Source organism: Stegodyphus dumicola, chromosome 4 (genome assembly GCF_044657685.1).
Source record: "Stegodyphus dumicola isolate Sdum_Otavi_A_Nest chromosome 4, ASM4465768v1".
Lineage (NCBI taxonomy): Eukaryota > Metazoa > Arthropoda > Arachnida > Araneae > Eresidae > Stegodyphus > Stegodyphus dumicola.
Genome location: NC_140771.1, coordinates 79,407,874 through 79,422,673, shown reverse-complemented (window position 1 = coordinate 79,422,673; position 14,800 = coordinate 79,407,874). Strand labels below are relative to the sequence as shown.

General features: G+C 29.7%; 1 protein-coding gene across 1 annotated transcript; it reads left to right on the top strand.

Annotated features, from left to right (window-relative positions):
- The first annotated feature begins 7,912 nt into the window (after positions 1-7,912).
- Positions 7,913-10,793, top strand: LOC146997587 (uncharacterized). Its single transcript, XM_085814353.1, has 2 exons — positions 7,913-8,137; positions 10,299-10,793. The coding sequence occupies exons 1-2, from the start codon at positions 7,982-7,984 to the stop codon at positions 10,791-10,793; spliced, it is 651 nt and encodes a 216-aa protein (XP_085670479.1). The 5' UTR covers positions 7,913-7,981.
- The last annotated feature ends 4,007 nt before the right edge of the window (positions 10,794-14,800 follow it).

Genomic DNA, 14,800 nt, shown 5'->3' with positions numbered 1-14,800 from the left:
ATATTTCCTCATATTTATAGTGAAAAAGAAGATTTTAATACGATTTTATCTGTTATGAATTCGACTAATTCAGATAGCTCTTTTGACACTGAAGTTGACGGTTTCCTTCCCATGCTCAATATTTTAATTAGTCGTAGTGAATTCGGTTTTAGCATCACTGTTTACAGCAAACCTTTTTAGATTTGTTTCCTGCCTCATGCTAAATCATGTAAGCAAAAATGGCTTCTTCTTACTTTTAGAATTATAGCGCTTTAATAAAATTTTGCTGCTCAGAATTTTTGCCTTCTCAAGAGTTTAATTATTTATTAAAAATCGGTTTTCAATAACACACGGTTTTTCTCGCATAGTCGTTGATAAAGGCATTAAAAATTTTTAGTTAGGCCAATATTTACTTGAAATTTAAAATAAAAACGTGTGCATTTAAAAATACGAGTAGAATTTCTCTTTAAATTTTTCCTCAGTGGAGGGCACTAGCCTTTATGGGGTTCGCCACTACTAAGGCCGAAACTGTGGCCGGTCATTCCGATATGCTTAATGATTTCTGACTTATTAAAGTATTTTGGGTGTTTAATGAAGCCTATTTGAGAATACATATATTATTCTCTGTTTGTTAACAAAATATTAACATTTCATAATTGTTCAATCAAATAAAGCAATATATACTAACACGAACTACAGAATATTTCTTAACGGCAGGTAAGAATTTTATTTTTTAAATTAACCTATTATTCAAAAAAAGTTTTCAGGTCAGAAGAAATTAATTTTTAGAAGAAATATAATTTTTAGAATATTTTCGTCTTAATGAACTTTTACGAAGAAATATCAACATGTGACAAAACCTCAATGTTGTCACTTTTTCGTAATAGAATATACTTTCACTTTACAATATATACCATTCATGGCTTTAAAATATCCTCATTTCTCCAGAAGAAAATGCTTGGAACAAAATTAAAAAATATGAGGGAAATGGAAATAATTTTTAATGTCGTGTATATAGAATCACATAGGACTGGTAAAAGTAAGTTTATTATTCTGCAAAATTTCATACTTCCTCGGCAAAATTTTTAAAGCTTTAACGTTTTACATTAAAATGCACCAGTTATTTTTTTAAAAAAATTCATATGGATTTCATTGTTCATCACAGCTGACTTTTAGTTGGTGTAATTTTTGCTGCCAGAAAAATTCGAAAATCTATTTAAATGCTGATCAGAAGTTTTACAATTGATCAAAATAAAAAAAAATATATATAAATTACTTAAATTTTAATACTCAACGTCTATTTACTCTCAACACGTAATTCTTCTATAATTTTGCAACTACTATTGGATAGAATTAAAAACTTTATATAATGGTACCCTGATTTAATTTTTTTGCTGCACATTCACATTTTGCTGCTGATGAAAAATTTCCATATTATAATTTTTAAATATTTAATTCTTCTTTTATTTATAGCAATAAAATGTGATTTCACATTTTCTGACTACCTGCATTTTATTATCAATCCATAAGGAATATTTCTACTCCCTTATGTTTTTCTGGACTGTACAGACAGCATTTAAAATGGCTAAAAACAAATAACTACTACAACAAAAACAAATAACTCAACTTTTAAAGATTACTTAAAAAAGAATCTTTAAAAGAGTTAAATAAATTAATACTCACCATTTCCTCAACGTTATTTATTTCTATTGTATCAGTTATTTAATTTTGAATTTTCTTATTCCAAATTTTCAATTACGTTATTCTGATTCCTCCTGTTAGAAGAAAGAAGTGATTAGATCATAATAAAAATTGTGTAGTTAGATTTAAAATAATGGCAAAATATTTTTCTGTTATGATGAAAATGTTTAAATTTGAATTTTTAGCACTTTTTTATAAGCACTTTCAATAAAATTTTAAAGTAATTTTCTAAATATGGATTTAATCATGTTCGAATATAGTAATTTTTATTTCTTAGAATAAACCAGCTAATGAAGGTGTGCCATGTATCAATTTCTGTATGACTTTTCGAGTCACTAAAATAAAATTTTAAGAATATATAATAACAACAATCAAAGTTTTACATAAATATGTTAACAATAGTTTGAATTTACTAAATTTACACACAGTAACCACACTTTTGTAAGACACTTCAAAATTATTTTTTATAAGCTAGCAAATTTATAAACTAGTTGATTCCGAACAAACATCAGTTTTAAACGTAACCATAGAAAGCTTTTTGTTTTACATTAGAATTATAAATTATTTACGAGAATAATTTATTATTTTTCCCTTAAACCATAGTATGTATCAATTCTACTTTTCGTTAGCTCTCACCAGGATGTATACAAGAACTGAGTTCTTTAAAAGCTAGACAGAGGGTTTTGGCAGCGACACTGAGCTTAGCATGATTCTCTCCCTCAGCTTACGTTATCCACCGTTAACAATTTTGCTGGCTGGAACTTTGGTTTGGTTTTATTAGATTACGGCAAAGCACTCGAGGGCTATCTGCCTTAAGGGAGGGATGCCTTCGTGGAGGACTTTCTAAGGGGAACTGGTTCGTATACACGTTACACATGGGGAAAACTACGAAAACGCCCATGCAGCCGCGGATTCGAAGTTCGCGGTTCCACGAACCTCGGACCGAACTACCAGTGTTCAGCGACGTTATCGCTCGGCCGCTGGTGGGCCTGCTGGCTGGAACAGCCGAGCGTTTAGTTGAAACTGAATCAGTGATTGTCATTATTTAGTTAATCTCTTTTGTGAGGTTGTATGGGCAGTTTTTAATGAAAATATAATGACCTTTAATAGTTAACAACATAAGTTTAAAATTCCATTAAATGCTATCCGTAGCATTAAATATCTGTTCCTTTCCAGTTGTTAAATACTTAAGTTTCCTGCAAAATCTTATTAGATAATTAAAAAATAGGATATATGAAAGTAAAAATACTCCTCATTCCTTATGCAAATTAATTATTATATGAATATGCCTTCACAACTTACGAAACGTGAAAATCGCACGTCTGCGATATTATCGCCATGCGATGATTTGTAAGTGCTTTATTTTTTACCACGATATTTTCTACAACGAAGTTTTAAAACTGCTAAGTTTTTAACTGCTTTATTTTTGACGACTACGTTTTATACTACGATGTTTTAGAACTGCGAACTTGCTTTCTTTTCTTCTAGGATGATTGATATGACGAAGTTTTTGACTTGCGTAGTTTTCTTCGCTACGTTCTCGTTCAGGATGGTTTCGACGACACCATAGGAATCAGAGTGCCCTTGATAACTGATCTTCAGAACACAAGAGATCTTTTGCCGTATTTTCCTCATGCACTGTTAAGAAAGGAAAGCCATTTAACACGTATAATCTGTTTTTGTTGTTGATACTAACAAAACAACAGCAATGGTCCTGGAAATTTATCATCAAACTTTGTACATAAAATAATTCATTTTAATGCATTTATAGTAATATTCACTCAGATAATGCCAATTTACCTGGACAGTAAGCATCAGGTTTCCCTAAAACATCTGGTGTAATAATGTCTTTATATTTTTCATTTGAACACTGCGATAAATGTCTTTAAAATTTAGATGAAAAGGCTTAGGAAGACCAAATAATAGAAGAATTTATTGGCAGTAAATCACACATCATCTAAACGAAGAGAGAAACAGTTTAGTGAATCAAAATAGAAATGGTCACAAATAAATATATTTTATTAAATTAATAAAGCCATTATTTTTTTATTATTTTATAGCCATTTTATTAAATTAATAAAGCCGTAATGGTTTTATTAATTAAATTTAATATTTTCGAATATTAACGTACTAAATAAAATTCATATTTAAATTAATTCAAATTCAGATTCCACATAGAAAAATCAAGATAACTAAATTTTGAAATAAAATGATTATCTTCCCTTGCGTTTAATTCAAAGAAAGAATATTAATTAAAGTATAAATGATTGTCATATAAAAGCAACAAATATTATACATAAAATAACGAAAATGATCTATAAAATTACAATAATAAACTTAACTAACTGATGAAATTACGTAAATAAACACGTGCAGCTATATAAGACAAAATAACAACATTGATACGTAAAATTGCGAAATGAACAAATCATATTTATTATACATTTAGATATTATTCTGACTGGATGATACATCTGAAATTGAAAATTTTACAGAGGAGAAGCAAGGACAAATATTTAACTGATTTACTAAAGACTTTGATCAGTAATAATGAATGATTACTCATGTTAAAATTTTATAACCCCAGTGATCTAGTAATAGCAATAATGCTTGTATAAAATTTTAATAGCAATGAAATCTTTAATGCTTGATTAATTTAAATCTGTTTTGAAACTATTCGAATTTTAAAACATTGTACATTTTAACAAAATTTCCAAACAATGTACTCAGATCTTAAAATTTAAAAAACATAAATAATTTTTGAGTTTTTGTTATATTTATCAATCGTTTCATGTGAGCTACAGAAGCAAACTTGAAACCAGCTATTCAGTTAACAAAGAACATTGAAACCAGCTATTCAGTTAACAAAGAACATTGAAACCAGCTATTCAGTTAACAAAGAACAAAAACACAAACCGACGGTGTGCTCCATTTTCTGTTCCGCATTAAGTAGAAAATTTTAAATTTCCATAACTAAATTCCTTTGAGCTTTATTTACATGCAGAGAACGCGTGGGATTTATATGTTCTAGCCCCTAGGTTAAGGTTAATCTGTAAACACTGTTTTTAAGCATGAGGAACTCTTAAGCATTAAGTTTTCTGACGATTCTTGTTCCTAACACCAGACATACCCTTTGTTTTGGCCTCCTCGGTGATTGCGGTGATTTGTGCCTAGAGGGCGCACCGCACAAAAAGTTAGTTGCGTTACAGAACGTAAGGGAAGCGGACACGCCAAAATGTCGGGCGTATTACGGATAATTGAGGTAATTGCATCGTATCTGCCAGGTGGCAGAAAACTAATATGATGTATCAATTCACATGCCAGGTGGCAGAATATGTCTATCATGTACATGCCAGGAGGCATAACGCTTGTAAACATGCCAGGTGGCATACGATTTGTAAATAAATTGTAAATAAATGTACAGTAAAATATCTTGGTGCAATAGATCAAGCAGCAAGCATCAACAACCTTCTGATCATTTGGATAAGTACATTTTTTTTTTGGTTACACCGGACTTGATTTGTGGAGATGAAGAATGGACGAAGAAAATTAGTGAGTTCATGACTGAAAAGCCAGGATTTAACGCGAAGAAATTCGAGGTAGGTGTTCACTGCCACGCCTATCGAATTAATTTCTTACCTTTTCGTTGCCCTGCGTTGGCAACATGCTTTTGAGATTTGTCGTTCGTAGGATTCGGTCGCTAAAAGCGTAGCTGGCCTGTAATGGTTGTAATTATTATTTTATGTTTATCTGTACTTCTGAATTATTACTAAATGTTTACGTGTGAATGTTATATTATTAAATGTATTCAGTTTGGTTGAAATAGACCGAGAGTGACTGAATTTATTAAGTATAATCAAAGTCGAAACTGCGTCATCCATATCGGCGCCATTCTAATACGAGGTACGTAAACATCATTTGGAGGCACCGACGAGATCATATCAAGAATTCGTCAGCAGTTAAAATACAGATAAGATGATTTTTTAGTTCGATTTACATCTAAATTTGATTCTTGAAGTTTTATATCTATTTTGTATTGATTTTGATTTTGAACTTGAATACTTCGATTACTTATTATGGATCAAGCTACTGTCATTAGATTGCGTGGTAGGGCAAAAGCGGCCTTCACAAGGCTTCAGAATTCTATTTCTTCCGATTTATCTAAAAATGAAGTAATTTTGCATCTGGAGCGCTTGGAGAGGATTTATTCAGATTTTGATAAATTTGATGCCCAATTACCAGAAGAACAGTCAGAAATTGAAGATTTTGAATCGAAGTATTTTAGTTTGAAACTTCAGTGTCAAAATTTATTAGATGTATTAAATGCGGCTAATGTGCCAAATGTTACAGGAAATTCTAATATTAGTAACTTTAAGTTACCTAAGTTGAATATTCCTATTTTTTAGGGTAACTTTAATGACTGGATGAATTTTAAAGATTTGTTTGTTGCAACAGTGCATAATACTTCTTTATCGAATATACAGAAATTTCAGTATTTAATCGGATCACTTGCTGATGAACCAGCTTCTATAATTAAACATATTCCGTTATCAAATAATTCTTATGAAGAAGCATGGGCAAAATTGCTCGCTAGGTACGATAAAAAGAAACAAATCGTACAATCGTTAATTAAAACATTTATGGATCAAAAATGTATTTCACAGGTTGATAATGTTAATTTACGGCAATTAGCTGATACTTCCGATGAAGTTATCAGAGGTTTAAAAGCTCTTGGTGACAAAGCAACTTCTAGGGATCCATGGTTAATATTTATGTTGCTTCAAAAGGTAGATTCAGAAACTCGAAAGTTATGGGCACAGAAAACAGCGGAAGATGATTTTCCTACATTGGAATCATTTTTTGAATTTTTAAATTTAAGGTGTTCTTCTCTCGAAATTATCATAAATGTGGGAAATGTTATGTCATGATATTCCCTAATCCCCTACTGTGTGACGTATGCATTGCGTCAGCATGTGTTTCCCGCCTTCGGGAGAAGACGAGGATTAGCTGGCGAGCGGAGCAGACGTCGCTCTATCGCTCGTATACCATTTTCATTAATTGTAATCCTAATATAATCTATATTTGTAAATAGTAATAAATGTGTGTTATCAACTATGGTCGTTGCCTTTCCCCACATTTTGGGGGCTCGACCGTGCCTTTTGTGCATGCGTTATAATCGAACCCTAGACACCAGCAATCACTAAAGACGTTCAGAAAGCTAACAAAGGCAAGACGTGCCTTTATGACGATTTAATATTCTTCTTCAAGCTAGACGACGTATGTGAATTAAGACGTGCCTTTATGACGATTTAATATTCTTCTTCAAGCTAGACGACGTATGTGAATGAAGACGTGCCTTTATGACGATTTAATATTCTTCAACCTGGACGACATATGTGAATGATGTTACATGCTACTTGTCCGTTGTTCTGATGTTGGACGTTAAATCGAAATTCGATTTTGGATTACATTGGATTGGCCAAGATATATATATTGGATTATAAGGACTGCCCCGAAGTTAGGTAGGCCCATTTTTCCCTAATTCGTTCATAATTTATTAGTATTACGATTTTAAGCTGTGTTTATACTGTTTAATTCTCATTCATACATACCCTATTTCATATTCATATTGTCCTATTTTACTGTTTAAAGAACTATGGCCCTAAAATTAGGTGATATCCCATTGATAGCGAATTTTCTTAAATATGGCACAACACGAGTTATTAAATTATTTAATACCGTGCTCGGATATTCCGATTTTGATCATTCTTCGCGAAAGCGAATGCGAAATTTTGCCGCGTTCCCGGACAGTTTCGATTTGGCAAAACATAAAGAACTTCTTTTAAAAGATTTTTCTTTATCAGATTTTATATCAGTGGCGAATTTATTGCATTTGGAAGCTTCCACTAATAAAGATATTTTATGTGAAAAAATTTTTCATGCGCTCACTAATCTGACGGATTTTCACAATTCCCTAGATGTTAGTTTTTTATCCGATGACGATCATTCAATTTCAAACACCGACAGTGGACCGACGCCTGTAGGTCTAAGTTCTTCTGTTCCCCCTTCCCCTCCCTCTACGGCGCCAAGCCAGTACCTCCTATATACGAAGCCAAGCCTCTAGGGTTGCTTGAACGGTCTGACGTCATCTAAGTCGTCATTCCTACCATCTTCCTCGTGGCAAAGAATGAAAGAATATACTTCGGTGTCGTAGCGTAGTGAACTAACTGACTGTTGTTTGAAAGTGTAGTGTGCTCTAATAGAACATTTTTCATTTAAATTACTTTATTTATTTTTTATTATGCCACATAAATGCTGTGTTGCAACATGCAAAGGAAATTATAAGAATGGCCCGAAGGTGGCTGTATTTAGTTTTCCTACGGAAGAACAACTGAGAAAACAATGGATTTGGAACTGCAAACGAAAAGATGGATTCAAGCCTACGAAACATTCAAAGGTAAGCATGCATTTCATTTTTAAATTAGAAAATTCCTGAAAGATTAATGTCATTGAAAGAAACATGACTTGAAAATGCGAAAACAAAAAATTCTCAATGCAAGGGAAATAATTTACTAAAGTTCCATTGCATTCAACCATAGAAAATAAAACGAAGTTTTAATTACTTTCTATACAAGCATAGTTATATATTTATTTACTAGGCAGAAATTTCTCTTATCCCATTATGAATGAGTATTATTAATGAATTCTTTCAGTAATTTATATTTTCGGCGTCGGGATCTTTATAACACGTACATTGATTTGGGATTGATTAATCTTTCAGGAATTTATGTTATACAGAGCTTATACTGAATTTTAAAGTGATTATAAAATGGACCCTTTTCTCAATAACTAGTCAATAGAAAATCCACCAACCTTATAAAGTTCATATTATAACTTTAAGTAGATAAATATAAAATGCTTCAAGTCGTAATTTTAAAGCCGTTAATTTAAAGTTGTTTTAGATATAAGTATTTAACTGTTTGGGTATACTATTTCTTTTGATTTAGATAAGTCTCGTTCCACCTATTTTATTTTTATTTTTTTTTTTCTTCTTTTTAAAACTGAATGTATGCAATGCCCCTTTATTATATGCTAGGAGCATTTGAGAATGCATTTTGCTCGTAACTCATGTGAACAGGAAATTAATGCTAATTATGCAATGTTCTAAACTTTATTAATTCTAAAATCCTTAAAAAAATTATGAAATATATGTAAAAGAAAACAATCGTATAAATGGACTAGTTTTGACAATTTCTGGAATAAGTTACAAGGTGTTTAAATTAAACTGTCTTGTTCAAATAATATTGCCTAAGATTGTAAGCTTACTAGTTTTCATTACATGTTAGCATAAATCCTAATTAGCCTATTAAATTGTTTCATGCACACACACATCTATAAAAGTACGAGTTTCTTATGCCAATAACACCTACCTTGTTACAGTGGTTCACTTGCTACTGGCAGTAAGTTCTTGTGGGCTTGAAATTTACATTAATTTCTTATCTAAAAACACTTATATAAGGGGTTTTGTTTATTTATACTTGTTGCAGTGGAATATGAAAATGTTTCATTGTATTAATAAGTTATATAACTTTTAAAATTTTTGAAAAAAGTTAAGAAAATTATATGGAAAATAAGCAATCTAGTGAGCCTTCCACAGTAATATAATGTCAAACGCGATTGATGAATGTGAATATTTCACTCCAAAATTACATAAGAATAGCCTAAAATATTTAATTACTGCAAATAAACTGTTAAATATACAAATTCTTGTTTTTTTCTTTGTGCATCATATTTTAGCACTTATACATGTTTTCAATAATTCAAGAAAAATGAATTTTTTTAATGACTAATGATGTTTTATGCTCTTAAATATAAACATTCATAGGCACACAAGTAAATTTGTACTTCAGGTTGTGAACATATCATTTGTAAAAATGTTTAGAAAAAGAGCCAGTAACTTTATATTTGAATGGTACGAATGAATGTGGTTAATCTTATTCTTATCCATCAACTGATGGTTAATCTTATTCTTTTTATAACTGTATTATCACCATTTTGAATGTAATTCCATAACCAAGTGTTGTTTTCAAATAACTGAAGAAAGAAATATTTAGGATGTAGCAATTATATATACATGAGCAATTGTATGTTACCTGAGGATGTATCAATTAAATATTACTTATGTTATATGCATTTGACATATGACAACAAACATGTGCTAATTATTTGCACTTTTCAAAACTTTGACAGCATCCATGGCTCTTTTTAGCCCAAAAGAGTTAATAGTTTTGTTTTAAGATTTTGCATTATTCACTCTAAATGGCTGCATCACTTTTTTGCGTTGTGCACTTTAAATGGCTATATCTCTTCAAATTGTTACCATCCAAACATTATCGCCCTGTATTATTTTTAAAGAAATTAAATGATGAACGTTTTCCACAACGGTAACCCTTCCCTTAAGCAGATAGCTCTTGAGTGCTTTGCCATGATTAAATAAAAATACAATAAAACCCTTATTAGACTGTGCATGTATTTAAAGGATGGTGAATGCTTACGATTTTATAATTGTTTAACCTTTTGATACATGTTTATTTATTTGTTCTTTTTCATATTAAAAGGTGTGTGAACTTCACTTCAAGCAAGAGGATGTTCTGAGGCAAACTGAATTCTTTGATGAGAAAACTGGAAAGAAGATCATTATACCATTGTCATATCCTCGTTTAAAGAATGGTGCAATTCCAAGTCTGTTTCCTGATGGTCCGAGTCATCTTAGTTCCAGTGTTTCATCAAGGGAATCACCAGAGCATAAAAGACTCAAAAGAGAACAAGATGCACTCGAAAAAGCCTTAGCCTGTAGCTTAGCTGAAAAGGAAGAGTATGAACGAAAACAAATGTTTTATAATTTAGATGAACTAAAAATTTGTTTTAATACTGTGAATTTACCAGATAACTGGATAGTTATACACAGGCCTATACATACTATGATTCTTAATATTTCTAATGACAATCATCCAAGAATTCTAAAATCATTATTGATTGATTGTAATTTGAATATATCTGTAGCAATTAGAAATATACCTATTAAATCACTGAAGCAATATGTAATCCCATAAAAAATTAACAACCTTAAAGATCTTTTAAGTATTTTAGAGAAATTAGACCTATTTGCCTCAAATGATTCATCTGAACACAGTATTCAAAATTATTTACAAATTGTAAATGAATTAATGACAATTTTAAAAGAGAAAATTCCACATAAAAACAATGAAATAAATTTTCTCGTTGAGCAACTATCAAACTTGAATTCAGAAAAACAACAATATAGGTATTCTGCAGACTTTCTAATATTTTCCACTTTACTTCACACAATTTCACCACATGCATATAATTTTATTCGAAATTCAGAAAATATTATTATGCCTCATCCACGGACCATTCAGAAAATTTTTTCAGATTTTAATATATATCCAATAAATGAACAATACAACCAAAAGTTCCTAAGCTACATAAAATTTAAATTTCAAGAACTATCAGAAAAAGATCTGCTTGTTATTTTAATGATTGATAAAATTCATCTAAATCAAGCATTTGATTATAAAGGTGGTAATTTGTGTGGAATGGCATATAATTGCAAAAATGCTGCATCTAGTGCATATGTTTTCATGATTCGCAGCCTATTATCTGTTTATAAGGATGTTGTACATATTTTGCCAGTGAAAACACTTAGTGCGGATAATTTGTATATTTATATTAAAAAAATTGTTGTGGGATTAGAAAATATTGGGTTTAAAATTATTGCTATTGTCAGTGACAATAATTCGATTAATAAAAAGGCTATGTCTTTGTTTTCCGAACCACCTAAAGTTAGTATTGTTTATCAAAACCCTGTTGACAAATCTAGGCCAATGTTTTTTATTATTGATACAGTGCATATTTTAAAATGCATTAGAAATAACTGGATAAATCAAAAAAATAATAACCAGTATGTTTTTCCCAAGTTTTGATGATGCTTCACATATTGAAACTGCATCTTTTTCTTGTATTAAAAAATTACGTGAATCTGAAACTGGTAAGTTTAGTATGCTTATGGTCTGACAATAAAAGCTCTATATCCAACTAACTTAGAAAAACATAGTGTAAAGCTTGCATTGCAGATTTTTAATGATAATGTTGTTGAAGCATTATTTTCTTTTGGGCAGCAGAAAGAAATAATAAATTTCCAAGAAACTGGAAACTTTATTAAAATAATAAACACATGGTGGTCAATTGTAAATGTGAAATCTATTTTTAAAGGGGCTCATAAAAATAATGTATTTGAAACACCTTTCACTGTGGCAGAAAATGATGAAAAATATGTTTTTATGAATAACTTTTTGAATTGGCTAGATAGTTGGAAAAATTTGAATTTAACCTCTGGTTGCCTAACCAAAGAAACTCACTTTGCAGTATACCATACAACGTATGCTTTAATTGAGATATCAAGGTATTGTATAAATGAGTTGGGTTTTAAATACCTTTTACTTGGAAAAATACAAACAGATATGTTAGAGGCTAGATTTGGTAAGTACAGGCAACTGGCTGGAGCTCACCATAATATTTCTATCAGACAGGTTTATGAAATAGAGGGTAAATTAAGACTTCAGAGTACATTACCAACCCTAATAAATTCTTCAAAATTTGGAAATATTCCTCTTCATGTATCTGATTTTAAAGACACTGAAGAACAAACTTTTGATGACACTGATGTACAAACATTCATAGATGAAATAACAGTTGAAGATAGTGATATACACGACATAAAATTGGATGTACCTATTTTGACTTATATAGCTGGATATTGCTGTTATAGTATGCTAAAAAAGTTAAAATGTGATGTATGTAAATCCAATATTACTATTGATAAGGAGTTAGCTTTAGAAAACGATGAAAATATTCATTCATGGATTAAGGTTTTTGATAGAGGTCTTATGTATCCTCATCCTGATATTTTACATGCTGTTATATACAATTTTATTGTTGTTAAGAAACTTATTTCAGATGAATATGAGCAAAAATTTTTATTTTCGGCAAATCCACGAGTTACAGTGTGTAAAATTACTCTAAATTTACTTCATGAAAATTTTTTTTTAGAGTTGAATGACTGTCCTAAACTTCATGACCCTCAAATTATTTTGAAAAACATCATACAAGCATCAACGAATAATTTTCTAAATAATTACTGCAAAAAGTTGAATGATAATCTTTTAAGTAACAATTTAAATAAGCAACGGAAATTGAAAACATTAAAAAAATAATTTATGCATACAGCAGAAATGACATATACTATGTTTATAAGTTAGTAAACTTTATAAAATAAGATAGTGACACTAATCTATTGTTTCTTATTATCTTCAGACTTAATTTGTAATTCATTTTATCTAAATGAATATTTTTTGCAGAATGTAGATAGTATGTTAAATAAAAAAATAGTGCTTTTTCTATTTGTGTTGTGAAATCTTTACCAACTCTTTCAAAATGCATGCACACACACACACACAAAAAAAAAAAAAAGCATTTGTAATAGATAACTAATTATGACAGTAAAGTGCTAAAGTTGTTAAGTCTCTTATATAATATCATTTTGTGCAAAATAGGTGTATTTATTGTAAACTAGAGAAATATTGATTTTTGAAGATAAAATACTTTGCCAATTAATATTACTATTGTTTAGATTTTGAAATCAGTATCTTGCAATTTTTTAATATTATTTTAATTGAAGCAGACATGTTTATTACATTAATTTTACACTGTAAGAAGAAAATAAATACAATTTGTTTTTACCTACAATTCCATATGAGTCATTTTTATAGATATTCATGCATTTTTATGGAGGAAATTCACTGTATTCTTATACAATATTTTCATTGTAATACATGCTAAATTCTGTCAAAACTAAAATTAAATACTTTGGAATTAAAATTTCTAATGATGTGGTTGTACATATACAGGGAAAAACTTATCAAAAATAAATTGAGTAAAAAAATATTTTTAATCCTTCCCAGCTGTAAGGCTTCATGTAGTTATACTAAACTATTTTGATATTAAAAAGACTTAACTGTAATAAAAAATAAGTAGCATCAAGTTACATAAATAAATAGTCATCCCACCCTTTTTCCCACTGTAGTATGCAATGCCATTTCCTGTTACTTCCAGTTATAAATTTACTAGTACAAAAAATTCAGGCCAAAAAAATAAATAAATAAAATCCTTTTTATATGTTTTGAATCCTAATTGTGTTGCTTTCCTTTAATAAAAATCTGAATTATTTTGAAAATTTTAAATCTTACTTTACATCTTAACAATCAGGCTATATTTATTTTCATTTATAATAGGAAAATACATAAAACTTGTTATTCTTTCAATTCTAAGAATTGAGGACATTTGATCTATTTAGATGTTTTAAAAGTTCCTACTGATTACCCTGATAAAAATTCCAGTAAGTACATATATAAACTTCATATTTATCATTTGCTAAAGAATTCTCAAATAAGTTACAATGAAATGCTTTCAGGAACAAAAATTTACAAGTTACAAAAAAAAAAAAAAAAATTATATGCACATAATTAGACAAAAGGGGTGTTACAAACATTTAACAATAAGAATGAAACATAAGAATTTTGAATTCCTAGCAAGTGTCAAGTTTGTTGAATTTTTACAATTTTTCTTTTTTTTATTATTGGGGAAGATGCAGTTATGTATTCTCAAATAATGATCTAATTTAAAATGCCTAAATATATGAAATGTTTTGCTACCGTATTTTAAAACTACCAATGAATAAATATTGATAGATGCTAAAAAATAGTATTTTTCAAATCATTCTCCAGGTTTCTCATCTGTTAAGAAATTCAGTCCCACACTGAAGTGAAAAAAAAGCGGAAAATGACTAAACAATTATGTGTAAATTTGTATTTATGAGAAACAGAAAATGCCGTTAAAAATTGATTAAAATTAATTTAAGGATTTTTAGTGTTAATCAATTGTAAACTTGCTTAATTATGCGTTATCCTCTTTGTTAAGGAAGAAAATATTTAATAAAATATATATTCTTCAGAAAGCAAACCAGCATCAGCCAGATATTCAG

Bases quoted from the DNA above. Each gene is read 5' to 3' on its own strand.
- LOC146997587 (XM_085814353.1), top strand. From the start codon at position 7,982: ATGCCACATAAATGCTGTGTTGCAACATGCAAAGGAAATTATAAGAAT. The intron at 8,138-10,298 runs GTAAGCATGCAT...TCATATTAAAAG, and splicing joins AGCCTACGAAACATTCAAAG to GTGTGTGAACTTCACTTCAA.